Below are 17,212 nucleotides of genomic sequence, written 5' to 3' on the forward strand. Positions count from 1 at the left end.
ATTTTAAAATCTGTTTCCAAGAAGCAACATACACATAGGTATTAAGTGGATATTCCAGTAAAGCCAAAGAAAATCAGAGTCAGGTCATTGCAAATGAAAACGGGGATCTGAAAGTTTATGTTTCGGACATTTATAAAGTATGACATTGATTGCTAACTCAAAACATACAAAAATACCTTTGTTTTCTCAGAATTGTTTTTGCATTTACATCAGAGGTTGCATACTCCATATTTTATAATACTTCTTTCTCATTTAAGAGAGAATATTTGTCTCATTCACTTTTTCTGAAGTTTAAGTGTTTCTCCCTCTATTGGGAAAGAAAAATAGCCTTCCTTTTAACCACAAATTAAAGACGTAAAATACTTGGGCTGTAAACCAACTGTTTTCTGACAGTTTATGACAAATTCTTTGACCATATCTAAAAATAGATTCTGATTTATGGAGGATACTGGGTGGTATAAAAGCAATAATTAGAACTAGTCACAATGTTTAAAAGCATATGGATTCCCATAGAAGCAAGAACAAATGGGTACCGAGAACTCAAAGAATTTGCTACATATTTTCAGCAAGGTCAACAACCAACAGCCAACATACAAAGCTGATAAAGTTACCATCTGAAATCTGGACTCTTAAAAATGTTATTCTGTCCTTAAATTATGTTGTACTGCATTTTCCGTTGACAAAAAGTTGATGTAGTTTCCCAGTGTTTTTCTGAAACATTCCATGGGCGCGTAAACATGAAATGTACAAGTGGTACTCAACAAGTTGAATACAAACAGCCATTTCCTATCCTTAATATTGCCTTTAATAAGTTACATTTATGTTGTCCAAATCCCCAGACATTGGTTTCACAAGACACTAAAATCATACTAGTACTTATTTGTTATTACATTTTAACCTCTATGTGTAAAGGCTTGCAGAATATCGTTATCCAGAGCACTGATTCTAAATGTTTCATTCCATATATTGCCTGATAAGGCTTGGCAGTCCAGAGCTTGCTCTTTCACTGATGGAGTATAAACTGGGATTTAGATGTGGCTTCAGCGGGAGTTCTTAGTATGTGCATGCCTTTTTTAGGAGGATTAGATTTTATCTTCCAAGCTGTTCTTTTGTTCTGAACTTTGCCATAAAGAAAGGACATAACATACTATACCAATATTTATAACAAAGAGGTAAATATTCTCTGTTTTACTGCTTATACCATTACTTATACCAGTATTAATTGTATGGTAGTATTAAAAGAATGTAAAGAAACACCTTTATCTACATAATTTATTTAACAGCCTAAATCCATGTCTGTTGTTAGAAGCACCATTCCAGTGTGCTACAATGTTCTTCTTTCTTTCAAGTTACATATTTTCTTTGTCTATTTTTTTTCTTAAATAAGGGTTAACTTCACCTTGCTTCGGTAAAGCTGGCTCTCTGGCAGAAATCAGAGAGGCTTGTTTGGAAAAGGATTTGACATGCATGCTCTCTCCTGCTCAGAACTGGCAGAACAAACCTCATATAAAAAGCCTGCTACATCAAAGCCCGGGATGATGACCCACTTATATACTTAGTTTACTTCTTGAAAAAAAAAACACAACACGCCCTTTTCCTTGTTCTTTGGCTACTTTTCATGAACTATACTTTATGTCCCATAACATTTATTGCAGATTGTACAGGCAGTAACCAAGCAAAACATCTATGTGTCAATATTTTCTTTAAGTTCCCATGCTCATTTTCAAAAGCATGTCTTATATCCAAAATTTTAAACCTTTTGAGTTCCAGTTTGACAAATTATGAAAAGCAGCTAGATACCCTAAATGAAGATGATTTAATTCTGTCTTTCACATTTTTGTGTCAGTAACTTGCTAGTATTAACTCACTTTTCATTTTGGCAGTAGAACAATACATGGCAAGGCAATTTAGATGCTCCTTCAATGTCTTCTTTTGAATACTAACACAGAATCGGCAGGTATTTTTAAAATACCTCTTTATCAATCTGCACAGAATATTACTCTGTGTTGGGTAACTTCTATCCTTGAATCAGGTTAAACTGAAATGCTTTCCTGAAATTCCCAGCTGAGCTTTTCTCATGAAATCATCCTCCTATAGAACCATTTATATGCTGATAACTTGTTAGAAATTAGACTGCATCAAGGATAAAATATGACTCTCATACAATGGTCCTACATTTCTTAACAACTGTCTTCTCTCCACAGCTTACAGCAGAGAGCCTTAAATGAGGTGTTGATAGCCCCAGACTAAAAATGGAATTAGCTGCCAGACACTGCCTACAACTGATGTGATAGTAAACAACATATAAACTTGAACAAGCAACATGCTTGTTTACAAAAGCCATGATAGATAGCCCTGCAATACTCTGAGTGCAAGTAAAATCTGGACTATCCATTGCTTTACTGTTTTTTCCTTGATGAAACATAGAATTATCAGAATTTAAATATTTACCTTAACCATGAAAATACTGCAGAATACCTTAATTAGCTGATGACAATTCAGCAGCATCTCTAATAAACTGTTTTATCTTTTTCTACACTTACCAAAAAAAGAGGTTTTTTTTCCTCCATTTTCCTCAACCTGGGAATATTGTGAGATTTGTACTTAGCACTCCATGATGCAATGAAATTATAAGTTATGTTTGGACAATATCAGATTCAAAAAGTCATGTCTGTAGCTTTCTCTAATAAAATGCACTACTGCAACTACAGTTAAATATGAAAACCTGTGAATCAGTGACAGAAAAAGTCACTTTCTCTTGTGTCTTTTCTTTTTCACCTGCCAGCAACAGGATTCACATAGGAAAAGTAAATAGGATAGAGCAAAAAGTACACACATCAGCATTAGAACTCCAGAGTCCTATCTTAGTGACTCAAACATCTATGCTATCTTTAATTAAGTTAGTGATTCTTAGTCTCTCATCTACACAAACAGATGCATTGGGGGGAAAAAAGAAGATATATTTACCTATATTGCAGCAACAGTCAGGGTGGATATTTGTAATTCTGGACAGTTGTAAGTTTTTTTTGCCTCCTCCCTCCCATATTGTGAATATTTGGTTTCGAGGCAGGTGGTTTAGATGCACAACATACAGTCCTCTGCTGTGGCACTTCATCAAAATCTTTTGTGACTTGATAAAGCCAAGATGAGGCTTATTACATGATCCCAATGGCTATGGATGCTGATAGGATGTTTGCTTATTGAGTATTTTGCGCTGCACGTTTATATGGTGTTTGCTGATAACCAGCACCATGTTTATACATTTTAATGGAAGCTGAAGGCACACAGTCCTGACTTCAGGGGCTGACTTGGCAGTTTCACTCAGACAGGCATCTACTAGATAACAAATTCTGCAAAAGTCACTAAAGTCCATTTTAGACTGTGTTGAGAGTTAAGTAAACATGATTGGTAAGGGGGCCAAAAGGGTAGTTGTGAATTTCTTTTTCTGACAGAAAACACTGTTTATCCTTTATTACTTTAGGGAGGAAGAGTTTAATTCCCAATGAGCATTATAAAAGTAAACAAAAGTTGAAGTGTATCCAGCTCAAAATTCTAAGCAATTTCAGAAAGCCAATAACATCTAAGAGAATATGACAACTATTTCCCAAAGTATTTAAAACACTACAGACATTAATTTAAAAAAAATGACAAAATGAAGCACTTAAGAGGACTTTTCACTTCCGTGTAATCTCCAATGACAATTTTATCTGTAAGTAGTTATGAAAATTTACTGAATTTTAAAGATGTAATTAATATGCAAGTTCGGAGCAATCAGTTGTCAGAAAATAAAGCCAGACTTTTCCAATAATGTTTGCCATTTCAGTATAGTACATTTTGCATATATAACAATAAAATAAAGCATTTTTCTTGAAAGAAGAAAATGTTACTACTGAATTCAGAAATGTGGAAAAGAAAAATACCTCCATCCTTTAGATGAAACCAGAAACAAGCTGCTGCAATAAAATTGTTGTCACTTGAGGTTGGCTGAGCTTTCTCTCATAGAATCATAGAATGGTTCGGGTTGGAAGGGACCTCAAAGATCATCTAGGTCCAATCCCCCTGCCATGGGCAGGGAAACCCTCCACTACACCAGGTTGCCCAAAGCCTCATCCAACCTGGCCTTGAACACTTCCAGGGATGGGGCATCTACAACTTCTCTCTCTGTGAGTATTAAATTAGTAAGCCACTTTCTCAAGTTAAGTGTGCTACCTAACATTCATTAAACTTTCCCTAAACTACAACAGCTGCAATCCATGCCATCCTGCTTTACCTTTTGGAACTGCATGTGCCGTTGATGTTCTAATTTATTCAGCTACCAGGGAGAAGTACACTGCTACTGAACCACAAAGTTGGATTCTTCGACCAGATCACCACTCCCATACCTACTGCTCTTCTGGAACACCTGAGAAGATTCTGCAGAAATACAAGAGCTGCTTACTCAAAGCTAAACTAGAAAGAGGTGGCATTCAAGTACTCTGAAAGCACATCCTCATTAGGACTTTAGAGGCTTTAAGCTTAGTAAAGTTTATTTACTTCTCTCATTCTCTTCCAAATTAAAAAAAATAGTAACATTGGACTGTAGTTGCCAACACAAATGAAAACTAAATAAATCCTTAGTTTAAGAAAGCAGCTACAGGTGGAAATATAAAAAGGAAGCAGGTACAGATAGGAAAGAGGAAAAATACCAAAGGACTTGCACAATGCATTCACTAGCAAGGTACTTCATGAAAGTCCATGAGATAAACTCAGATGAATTACCAGAAGATCACTACCTGTTAATGTTTGACAAGCACACTGCACACACGAGATGATAAAAGAGGATTTTCTTCCAGATTCCTGGCAAGTCTTTAACAGACAGAATAAGCAGAAAATTACATAATGAGAAAGTATCCTTCTGCAACCAGTGGGAAATTTAAAATATTATCCCACAGACCACTTGCAGGTTCAGATACGTTTCTAATATTTTTTATACCTCTATTACATATATTTAAAACTAGAACTGAGGTTTGGCATGTCAAACTCACATCTGCTACATGCACAAATTATCATCAGCTTACCATTTGCATGGCAGGTCCTTGAGTGAAACAGCTGGTTTAACAAAAAGAGACTGTCTTGGTTGGTATTCAACGAAATAAGAATTGTTGCTATACTTTTGTGTATGTACACTGAGATCATATACAGTTCTGCATGGATTGTACAGGAAGATCTGCATTTACCAAAATCTTAATCAATATATGGCAGTTCCAAGAAGGCAGTAGAAATTATATGTGCTATATGATGGTGTTTATATTAAGGAATTGTAACAGAATATAAGCAATTCCCAAGCTGCAAGTACGGACTTTTTTTAGAAGACCAACACATTAACTGTTTCACAGGCATATAGTAAAAACCTAATATTGAGATATAGAGAAATTATAAACAATTGCACAAACTGAGAATATCAGAACAACAAAACAGAAAGTGATTATGGAAAAATACTATAGGTGAGATTAACAGAGAAACATATCACATTTCTCACTCAAATCAGCAACAAAATTATTTAATTATTTAAACTCTAAGTATGTTATTAACACAATCATTTCTAGAAAATTCTGAATACATGGCCTTGTAATGTCAGTACCATTAAAACAGACCAGCAGAATCATTTAATATTACAAGGAAGAACTTATCAGTTCACTAGAAATATTTTCTATGATATTTTTAATGAAACTTCTTTAGTAAGAGTTTTTAAATCAAAAATTCAGGCTTTTACCCTGTCCCTTGAAGGTTTCACCTACCAAGAACTTAAGTATTTTGATGTTGGTGACATGGACAGTGGGATCAAATGCACCCTCAGCAAGTTTGCAGATGACACCAAGTTGTGTGGTGTTGTGGACATGCTGGAGGGAAGGGATGCCATCCAGAGGGACCTTGACAGGCTGGACAGGTGGGCCTGTGAGAATCTCATGATTTCAACAAAGCCAAGTGCAAGGTCCTGCACGTGGGTCGGGGCAATCCCAAGCACAAGTACAGGCTGGGCAGAGAATGGATCGAGAGCAGCCCTGAGGAGAAGGACTTGGGAGTGCTGGTGGATGAGAAGATCAACATGAGCTGACAATGTGCGCTGGCAGCCCAGAAAGCCAACCGTATCCTGGGCTGCATCAAAAGGAGCGTGGCCAGCAGGTCGAGGGAGGTGATTCTGCCCCTCTACTCTGCTCTCGTGAGACCCCACCTGGAACACTGCACTCAGCTCTGGAGTCCCCAACACAAGAAGGACATGGAGCTGCTGGAGCGAGTCCAGAGGAGGGCCACGAAGATGATCTGAGGGCTGGAACACCTCTGCTATGAAGACAGGCTGAGAGAGTTGGGGCTGTTCAGCCTGGAGAAGAGAAGGCTCCGGGGTGATCTTATAGCAGCCTTCCAGTACTTAAAGGGGACCTACAGGAAAGCTGGAGAGGGACCTTTTACAAGGGTATATGGTAATAAGACAAGGGACAATGGTTTTAAACTGAAAGAGGATAGATTTCGATCAGATATAAGATTTTTTTTTTTTTTTTTTTTTTTTTTTTTTTTTAAGGGTGGTGAGGCACTGGAACAGGTTGCCCAGAGAAGCTGTGGATGCCCCATCCCTGGCAGTGTTCAAGGCCAGGTTGGATGAGGCTTTGAGTAACCTTGTGTAGTGGAGGGTGTCCCTGCCCATGGCAGGGGGGTTGGAATTAGATGATCTTTAAGGTCCCTTTCAACCCTAACCATTCTATGAGGCTCCGGGGTGACCTTATAGCGGTCTTCCAGTACCTCAAGGGGGCCTACAAGAAAGATGGGGAGAGGCTGTTCAGGAGGGCCAGTTGTGATAGGACAAGGGGTAACGGTTTTAAAATAGAGGGAGGTAGGTTCAGGTTGGATATTAGGAAAAAATTTTTTACCATGAGAGTGGTAGAACACTGGAACAGGTTGCCCAGAGAGGTGGTGGATGCTCCATCCCTGGAGACGTTCAAGGCCAGGTTGGACGAGGCCCTGAGCAACCTGATCTAGTTGGAGATATCCCTGTTCCTTGCAGGGGGGTTGGACTAGATGACCTTTGAAGGTCCCTTCCAGCCCTAACCATTCTATGATTCTATGATTCTATGATTCATTTACATATACCCTTTAACACTGTCTTAACAAAGGCATCAGTAAAAAGGAAATTTCTCAGCAATAACTGCTGCTGGTTTTGGATCATGCTATTCACTGGACTGAAATAGGCAATTAGAGTCACTGAAAGCAGAACAAGAAAAAAAATCTGATAAATTATTTGTATTTACAACTTCAAGTTACTTTCTGTTCTTAGGTTTGCATTACATTCACCTGTAGGAACTGGAAGAAAAAGTGACATTGTATTGCCTGAGCAGGCTGCCTTTAACAGCAGACTCACCAGCACATCATTGCAATATTCAAGTTATTTGTGACCGTTCTGAGGAATATGAAAGAAATTATTTACACATTTTAAGTGTCTAAATGAGAAATCATGAAAGTTACTGGGATTAGAACAGTCTCATAAAACTGAACTCAGGATAGTACAAACAAATGAATTATTAATATGCAGCATCAGATATTTCTCATCAGTAGTTACAGGATTTTGAGGTGGAACTGGAATAGTTTTGTATCTCTTCAAGCTCATACAGCTCCATTAGAGCTGATATAACTTGATAGAATTCAATTACAGCATTTTCACACAAATATTATATATTTATACTTACTTTTTTTTTTAACATCACAAGTATAGACAATCTAGCTTTCTCAGAAAAATTGGGTCTTTTTCTCATAATAAAAACAGTGCCTAAACTGTTGGCAATTCTCTAGGAAAGAGCCAAGCTTTCAAAAGTGTTCTTTTACTCATAAGCATATAAAGATCGAGCAGCTTAAAGATTAGTAGGAAGATTTAGGATTTAACATCGTTATAACTTGAAGAAAAGAGAATAATAGTTTTGATTCTAGTGCTCTCACTGGGTTTCCTTACATACTTTTTAACAGGTAGCTGGCCCCACAGCTGCAACATTCTATCACCTGTGTAATTTTTCATCTCTTCTATCTGCAATCAATTTCTCATATCACAAAATACTCAGAAACTTTTTTCCACTCATTCATCTTTTTTTTTTTTGTAAAAACTAAACAACACTCCCTTCATTGTTTAAAACAGTCAGATACAGAGCATGACAAATGAATGTGACTTTCTACCTATATTTCATAACACTTCCTATTTTCTCTCTTCTATCTCCCAGTGGTCTCATAGTTTTTCACAGTGATCTAAGATCACTAAGGAAGTCAACTAGTACCTTGGTTTAAACTAACCTAATCTACTGCATTCAGACAACAGGTCTGCCATGAGGTATTATAATAGTTCTTGTTCCTTCTCAGGATTTGCAACTTTTGCATAAGCAAATAGCCTGAGAAAATAGAGACAAATCTTTTTTTTCTTAGTACATTCTCTCTTAATATATAAAAATAGAAGAGGCTTTATTTGTTATTTGTAAATCATAAAACCTAGTCCCAGTGTAACAAGTGACTTTTGGTCCGTAGCAAAGAAATGGAAATTTTTCACAAAAGTTTTACTTGGTTTATCTCAAATTCCGTTAAAAAAATACTGGTATGAAATAAGAGAGAGAAACAAAAGCACTACAAATGAACCATTAATATATGAATTGTGAAAATCGATGTAGAAAATGCTCAGAAAATGTACTATAATCAAGTGATTAACTTCATGTGCATTTATTTTGCTTTATATTTTAGCAAATTTTGCTCCTCCGTGTTAGCATTCGTTTTTTCTACTACAGTAGAAAATACGTGTAGATCAAAGTTTTATTGTAGGCAGACCTTACCCTTTGATAAGGGATCCAAAGGTCCTTATCAACGTTGAAAACACACAGCAGATGAAATTGAAGAAGTGGACTTGGATGGACCTTTGTTCATGAACACGAAGTTACATGGTTATTGTGATTACTAACTCCTGGACAAAACAAGTGTCACAATTTTTCTATACAGATTAAGATTGTCTTGTTCATTTCCAAGTATAATTCTATGAATATTCACAACTTTGAATTTTGTATATCAGAAAGTATTACAGGGGATGCTAACCAGTGTCTTATTCTCTAGCAGAGTACATGTTTGTAATGTGAACTTTCAGATTCCATGGAATATTAAATTATTGCTTTTTTATTTAAATTATTGTTGGTATAACTTCACAATTTTTTATAACAGCCATGTTTTGTTTTTCTTTTGCATTTCTGTAATGATAAACCTTTTATTTCCTGCATTTTTTCTGTAGCAAATCTTGAATACACACTGAACATATTTCTGATTGACTGTTCTAATCAAAAATTAACAGCACATGCTTTTGGTTTTTAACTTAACTTTTGGTTAAGTCCCACTAGGACATAGTTCATTGTTGAATCACATATAAGAGGTGAGGAATATCTTTCCCATAGTTGGGAAAGAATCTGTTACTTTTTGTTTCATACAGATAATGGCAGCAGAACTCTGCTCTGTGCGTCATTCAAATTATGCAATAATCATTTTCTGTTCAGGTTTTCATCAGAAGATTAAATAACTTTGAACAAAAACGTATATAAATCAGTGCTTAAAATTCAGGTTGAGCATTCTGTGGTTAGTCTTTCCTAATTTAAGCTGCTAAAGCAAATTACATTCCTATACACATTAGTAGAACTAGACGGAAAGCAGTTTTCCTACATTACATATCTTCTTACCATTTCCAAAATGTTGTTGTTCTGCATGAAATCAAACGTGAAGCCTTCAAAGCTCCCAGCACAAGTGTCTGTTCTCTAAGCTTCAGTGGCCTCGAGTCTTTTAGGCAGACAAAGGACTTAAAACTGATTTTTGTACGTTCAAAGGCAATAAAATCATTGGATTGTTGGCTATTCTCACATATTCTTTTTCTATCCAACTCTTCCTAAGGTAGTCTAAACAGTGACTTACTAGCATATATCAAACACAACTATTAAGGAAGTAATAATTACTTGCAGTGTCTTTAAAACTCAATACCTCACAGGACAAGCAGCATAAACATCATCGCACGCACATGACTAGAAGTACAAGTTGGATATTAAGTAAATTGCTAGCAAAAAGATCAAGTTAAGAAATTTCAGTGATGAGTGAAAAACAGTGAAATAAACATCTTAACAAAGGGCATAAGAGACATTCTAGAAATTACTGAACTAGCATCTTTGCAAAAAGTTCTGAGGCATTGGTCACAAAACAGAAGAAACCATGCAATAAAACTCAAATGCTGAGGAGTGAAGACTGAAGTAAAAAAATAATTCAGTTCAAGAAATAGTATCACTTTCACAACTAGTATGAACACAGGTGTTTTAAGTTAATGAAGTTCTATCAGCTCAGGCATCAGTGACTTTGATGCATATCAATCAGAAGAACTCCTTATCTTTAAGAAATATTTTAATTATAGTCTCAGCTTTTCCTTACTGATGTTACATATTAAATGGCTTGATAACTTTTTAATTATGTTTATGAATAATTTCTTATGTGTATTATTAAAAAAAACTAAGACTTTTGAATGCATAAAATAATCCTCGCATCTCAGAAAAAACAGGAAACATGTCTGTCGAACAGGCCATGTCTGTTGAAGGAAATACTAATTATCAACAACTTCATAAACTGCAAGGAAACATATCTTACCATTTTTCACTTTTAACAGGTATTATTTTTAGAAAATAAATATTTGCCTTTCATTTTCACTGCAAAAAGACATTATCAAAGAGAATTCAGGAATTCTGCCTGTTCATCTTCTTAACAGCATATGTGGTGCATGCCCATGCAGAATAATACTTCTCACAATAATGTAATGAAAAAAATGTTGATCATTCTACAGGGGCAGGTGTTGGCTGTGCCAATTTTAAAGGTGTCAAACGTGTCACTTCCTACTGGCTTCTTTTGAGTTTATGTTAATGGATGAACTATAGAAAGAAGGCTATCAATACCTACAGTCGCTCTCTGCATCTGCAAGGGAGAAGCATGGAAGAGAACGACTCCCACTAAGCTAATGCTCTTTCTGATCATTCTATATGACGGACTGGAATAACACTCCCAACACGGAGGATAAAACATTAACCATTGAAGAGAAGCTCTCCAGTCAGGAAATTCTGGCAGCACGGCGTAATCACATTGAGTCTGCAAACCTTGAACTGATGGCTTGTTACAAAGCCAACTAACATCACACACATAGATACATTCAGCATTCACATGAACGCCACCTTTTCTGTTACTGCTTTAACAGACACATGGAAAAATAATAGTAATACTAGGCCAGTTGAATGGAAATTCATTTGAAACCACGGACAAGTTATACACAGTTCTACAGAACAATGTCCTGCCTTTTTTGTAGACATTCAGAGTGAGAATTATGAGAGGTTTAAGGCAGCACTTTGGTACGCAGGCCATATACTGGAATTAATCTTAACACCTATTTGCCTAATTTTGAGATGCAAAATATCTGAAGATACCATTGTGGCGACACTTCTGAAAGCTCATCTGTGGATTACACCAACACTGCCTGGAAAAGTCCAGTGCACACTAATAGCTCGACTTCTTCAAATAGGTGACAGCAGCAGAGATTAGAATTGTAGAAATCTGAGGGTTTTTTTGGTCTCGGTTCAACAGTTCTTCCTCTCTTGTCTACATAAAGTCATGTTGCAAACAAGGCCTGACAAACTACTGTGCCTTTTAATCATATTTAGCATTATTGTCTTCTAAATTCTAAATAGCAAAATATTTGGTATTGACTGCTTTCCCAGTTAATTCTTTACATGATTTTTTTCCCAGGAAATTCTATCTATCAACACATTAAACTCTACATTAAATATTCTCAGCACCATACTGAGGCAACAACTAATATTATGGCTTAAGGATTACCTAACTTTAGTGCCTGTAACCACAAACTGAGCATTTTGTAGAGCTTTAAAAACACTTTTCAAGTCTGAAAACAACTACAGTAACTCTCTGTAGCATGCCAGCACTTGAATGGGATTGAATTGTGGTAAATCATTATTTATAGGTGTTAGTTACAGCTGCATTGCCAAGGTGCAAATGTATATCACACTTCAAGATGATACTCAGTCTCTCCTTCTTGTTAAACTAAAAATAATAATAATAAAAAAAACACCAAACCAAAACCAGTCCATCTTTCCCAAACACTTTGCAATTACTTTTTGTCTTGGCTGAATAAACTATTTTCAGAAAGTTCACAGATAAACCTTTTAAGTAATTTACGAGTTCAGATAAGCATGAAAAGAAAATATAAGGTTCATTAGAAAACTTAAAATCAGAGTCAGTCTTCACCAAAAATAAAACTCACTTATGATATTCAGAAAGTTCAAGCTTTCTACATAGCCAACATTATTTTAAACGTTTAAATAATTTTTTAAAAAGGGTTATAATAAACAAGTTTGATGTTATGTCATTGCTAATATATGCTGCTTCAATCATCAAATACTAATACTTTATGGACAGATACAACTCCATAGATGAGTTCTCTTCAAGAGGGATCACTCTCATGGTTGAGATAGCTACTTTACTACTCAGCTAATTTTAAAGTAATTATTTTGTTAGCTTTGACTTGGGATGCAGTTTCCCAAATGCTGAAAGCTGAGTTTAACTCTGCAGCCAGGCATTTCTTTTCCTCCTCCTGTTAGCACCTTTTCACTTTCTTATGCTATCACCATACTTGGGAACACAATGCTTGGCTGAGGGGACAGCAAGATTTCCATTTCTGACGGCAGCATAGGCTTACACTGGCTTTGGCCAAGCAAAATGTGTACCTTGACTGCAATCAAGACCACATCTAGTGTTGTAATGGCAAAGTACAGGACTCCAGTGCAATCACACTAGGGGCTTCAAGGTCACCAATTTGGACATCAACAACCAAAAGGATACCAGTAATAGCATCCTTCTCACATCATTATACACAGCCTTCAACTCTGTTTATATGTTGACTCTATGTTTAAAAACAAAACAAATTTTGCACAAGTAGCAGTGAACATTATACAAGGGGAAGTCTATTACACAGACTTTTTTTTTATCTAGGGCAACCTCACTTCTGAGAAAGAAAGCTCTGGGGAAAAATTTGATTTTTACTGCTCTGCTGGAGCTGCTATCTCCTTTCTTCACAAATGGGTCTTGCAACAGATGTGCTGAGTATAGGACCTCCTGGCCCACTCCATATCACATATCATCTCCAAGTTGTCTTCCTCAGCAACCTCCCTCCCATACATGCAATCACCACCATATATACTATTCTTCCACCACTCTGTCTAACTCTTCCGCTCCTCCTTCTCTTCTACAATTGTCAGAGACTGCTTAGAATGACAGAGAGCAATAGAAACAAAAAAGTGGTGAGTGCAGAAAGGGAACCCTGTTAGCTTGCTGCCTCAAGCATGTATTTTTGTGTGTTTAAATTCAGTACGATTGCTAAAAGAACAGCATTTTTATATTTTGCAAGTTATGCTGTGAAAACATGTATTTAAGCAAATGACCTTGCTAAGCTTGCAGTATGTATGTCATGCTGCTTCTTAAACACATTTTTATAATTAACAATCCCTTCTGATTATTAATGCAAATGAAATAAAATGGCATTTCAGTTCTTTTACCACACTCCAAAAATTCTTGAGGAAAATGGAAGAGAAGTCTGCACAACTCCAAAATCCAGCTATAAGTTAACAGTCAGCATAAGATCACTCTTGCTAAGTACGGTATCATCACTAACATCATGTAAAAATGTTACTACCAGTTTTTTAACTTATTTCTCTCTCCCCTCCTTGAGCTTTTAATTTTCAGATTTTCAGTTATAAAAGAGCCATTGTAATCTGTCTGACAGCAGAATCATAGTTGAGATACATGTTACATATAAACTAACGTAAGAAATAACCCACCTGAATATCCACTGACTACACAAAACCAAGAGCATTCAGAATAAAGATAGCTAACTAGTGTTGAAAAAGGAATAGTGTGCAAGAATCTCAAGCCACTATGACATTTAGATACAGCAACTAAGAATAAAAAGCACAGAGCAACAGCCACTACCACTTACTTATTTTTTGTGACTTTATCTTAAATCTTTCTATAGAATTTTGTATATATAATCTACTTCCCTTTGATGTAGCACTATGAGAAAACACAGTTCTTCCTTATATTCAGCTGGGACATAAATCACAGCAATAAGAAGATTGTTCAAGGCATAGTCATTGTTCGTTATTTGCCTAACACTAAATTGCTCAAGCAAAAATCTTCTTTTGACAAATACCAAGTTTATAAGAAACAAAAAAACAAACAAAAAATACTCACAGCTTTGGTTTTGCAAGCACAGGTGGGGGCTCCTTTGTGGGTGAAAGCAAGACAGCTGGAGGTGGGATGGATCTATCACCATTTGGCTTGCTGTTAATCATTCCATTTACTCCATGAATGGGATGGATGCCATTTGTTTTTTCTTCAGATGAATTGAGCTGCAGTTGAAAGGCTGTCACACCAGATCTCAACTCAGTGTTGTTTGCTTGGTGAGTCTCTGTATGCTTCTTAGGAGGAAGCTCAAGAGAGCTAATTTCAGCTGGAGGAAGTGGTGGGAAATGATGGAAATCACCACTGTTGGATTCTCTTGTTAGTGATTCATGACTAGAGCTTTCTGTGTTGGCTAAAATAAATCAAAAAGAATGTCTCTCTGACAAGTCATAGACAAAGTACATGGTACATACATGCTGTACTTTCAGTTTGTTAAAAGTGAGATCTCTTTTGTTCTGTGCAGATATTTTTCTAGAGTTTGTGTTGATAATTCATGCTGAATTAGACACATGACTGGCCATTCGTTTTCTGACTTTGCCCCACGCGAAAGGCACAACAAGAAACCTTATGGATCCCTCTAAATCTGTTCCAGGAATCCAGCCACTAACTGAGATTGGCAAGTACCATGGGACAACAACAGCTGAAACAGCATTTCCTCTTCCTGGAGTCTCGGCATCATTTAAGAACAAATCATTTAAAAATACTGAAGGTTGTATGTATACATGGCATGTTTGCAATGGCAGCTGGGTTAGTGCATTCCACAACAATATGTATGTAAACCAATTACAAAACTAAACATACCGTGTGTGGGAAAATAACTGAAATCGGAGGGGAATGGGAGAACACTGTGCCCCAAAATTCAGCTACATCTCGACATAAGCTGTAATATCAGAGCAGACTTGGGACACTGATAGACTGGTCTTTTGACCTCAAAACGTGACACCATGTCACAGGTTTTTATTTTCAAAAGGTATATGCCACCTTTGGTAGCATAATTTCATCTGCTTTCATTTTGCCTCTGCTGCCATCTAGTCCCAGAACCCTAATGCTTAAAAATCTGCCAGGCTTATGGCAGACACTTAAAAAATGTACTTTACATGAATAAAAATCTTAAACCAGGAAATGGGCCTATAGCAACATTTGGTTTGCTTCATATGAATGCTCTGAGGTTGACAAGACCCCTGTCTTAGAGCTGCCCTTTTCTGCAAGGGAAGCAGACCAATAACTTCACTGGTACACTAATCATTTATGATCTCTGATTAGAAATTCCTCTTTCCCTTTGTGACATACCTGAGCAGACAGTTAGTTGTGCACTGCTTGTTACTGAACCATGTTCATTTGTTGCTGTGCATGTGAAAAGTCCTGAATCTTCAGGAAAAGTTTCTGCAATTACAAGGGTACATATCTCTTCTGGAAATAAACAGAAAAAGAAACTGCATTATAAACTGTTTAAAGCACCATATAATGTTTTTGCATCGTATGTTAGAAGGACATGAGAAAGTGCTCCTTATACAAAGAAATACTGTGAGAACTGCAGAAGAGCTTCCAATATAAACGGCTTTAATGAAAATCACTTTGTGTCTAAAACAAGTAAATTTACCAAGCAAAGTTTTCAAAAAGGGCCTGTCTTGAACAGTAATTTTGCAATCACAAGTCTGTGCAGCCATTTTACACACTCAAGATCTTCATTTATATGCAGAATAGTACTAATACGTGCAAATCAATGTACTGGTTTCCATATACAATTAATACCTGCTAGCTCTTTTTGGGTCTCTAAATAACACCACCAATATGAATGTCATGTCATTCCTTCTTTCCCTAAATTTTTCTGTATTTAATGCAACATTTCAGATCAAATCCCGTTCCTAGCAAAAGCAGAAAGTATTTTGCCATCCCTTCCAATTAACTTTTCTGTATAAATTGACTAGAATTAAAAACTCTGGATGGATAAATATTCCCCTTATGCAGAGTTTGGGAAAATAATTTCTGTCTTTGTCTGCACAGCAGTAAGAATGGATAAATTGAAAATATAGGACAAAACATCATCCCCAGGAACTGTTCAGAATGCTGTGACACAGATATATTCTGTGGTTGCTTGAAATCTGTTCATTCTACTTTGATATGCTATAGTATATGTTTTGATTAAATCAGAGCTTCAATCAGAAAACTTGTACGGAGGCAGGACTGTTCATATTTCAGTCATTATACTGTGTCTCACAGTAATGTTTTCTAAATCAATTCCATCCATTTCTAATGGGTATATTTAATTATCAAGGCATATTTTTTTCCAGATTCTTCAAAGAAGTCACTTTATTTTATCTCTACTTGTAATGGTATTCTAATCTTTTTAAAAATTCACAATATAAATAATCTAAAGAATCTTAGTATTTACACAACATATCTACATAATTTTAGACCTGGACAATGTTATATCATGGGTTTCCTTAATTAATTAGGAGTTTCTTTTGATTATGCTTATTTTCTAGTCTCAAAACCAAATCAGAGAAGTTTTGTACAAATCAGTTTAATTAAAAAAGAAGCATTCAGGATATTTATCCAGAATTCCACATATTATTAAAAAAAAATCAATGGAATATAGCTAATAAAAACAAACAGAAAAGTGAGGAAAAATATTTCAGACTCCAATAACTTCCACATGAAAATTATTCTGTGGAAGAGCTTCAGTTGGGTAAGCTTCACTTTGTTTAGTTCAAAGAAGAATTTTCTAACATTTTCTAACAGTTCTTTTTTTTCTTTCCTAATTTTCATTGTGGAATGGCAGACTACTATCTAATTTAGTCAGTTAACAAAAAAGTTATGGAATCCTTCCAGTTATAAATGACAATGTATCCAAAAACTGCCTGTACTGGAAATGGGCTAAAAACAAATGACTAAC

General features: G+C 36.0%; 1 protein-coding gene across 3 annotated transcripts in view; it reads right to left on the reverse strand.

Moving 5' to 3' along the window:
- The window catches only part of PALLD (palladin, cytoskeletal associated protein), a 193,984-nt gene that overhangs the window by 96,360 nt on the left and 80,412 nt on the right, over positions 1 to 17,212 (reverse strand). For all 3 annotated transcript variants that reach the window (XM_086611305.1, XM_086611304.1, XM_086611303.1), the window contains 2 exons: positions 15,607 to 15,726; positions 14,326 to 14,668 (listed from right to left, as the gene is read on the reverse strand). In XM_086611305.1, coding sequence (XP_086467431.1) covers positions 14,326 to 14,668; positions 15,607 to 15,726 — 463 coding nt within the window. The remainder of the gene's footprint in view (positions 1 to 14,325; positions 14,669 to 15,606; positions 15,727 to 17,212) is intronic.

Source organism: Tauraco erythrolophus, chromosome 5, assembly GCF_009769465.1.
Source record: "Tauraco erythrolophus isolate bTauEry1 chromosome 5, bTauEry1.pri, whole genome shotgun sequence".
NCBI classification, from domain to species: domain Eukaryota; kingdom Metazoa; phylum Chordata; class Aves; order Musophagiformes; family Musophagidae; genus Tauraco; species Tauraco erythrolophus.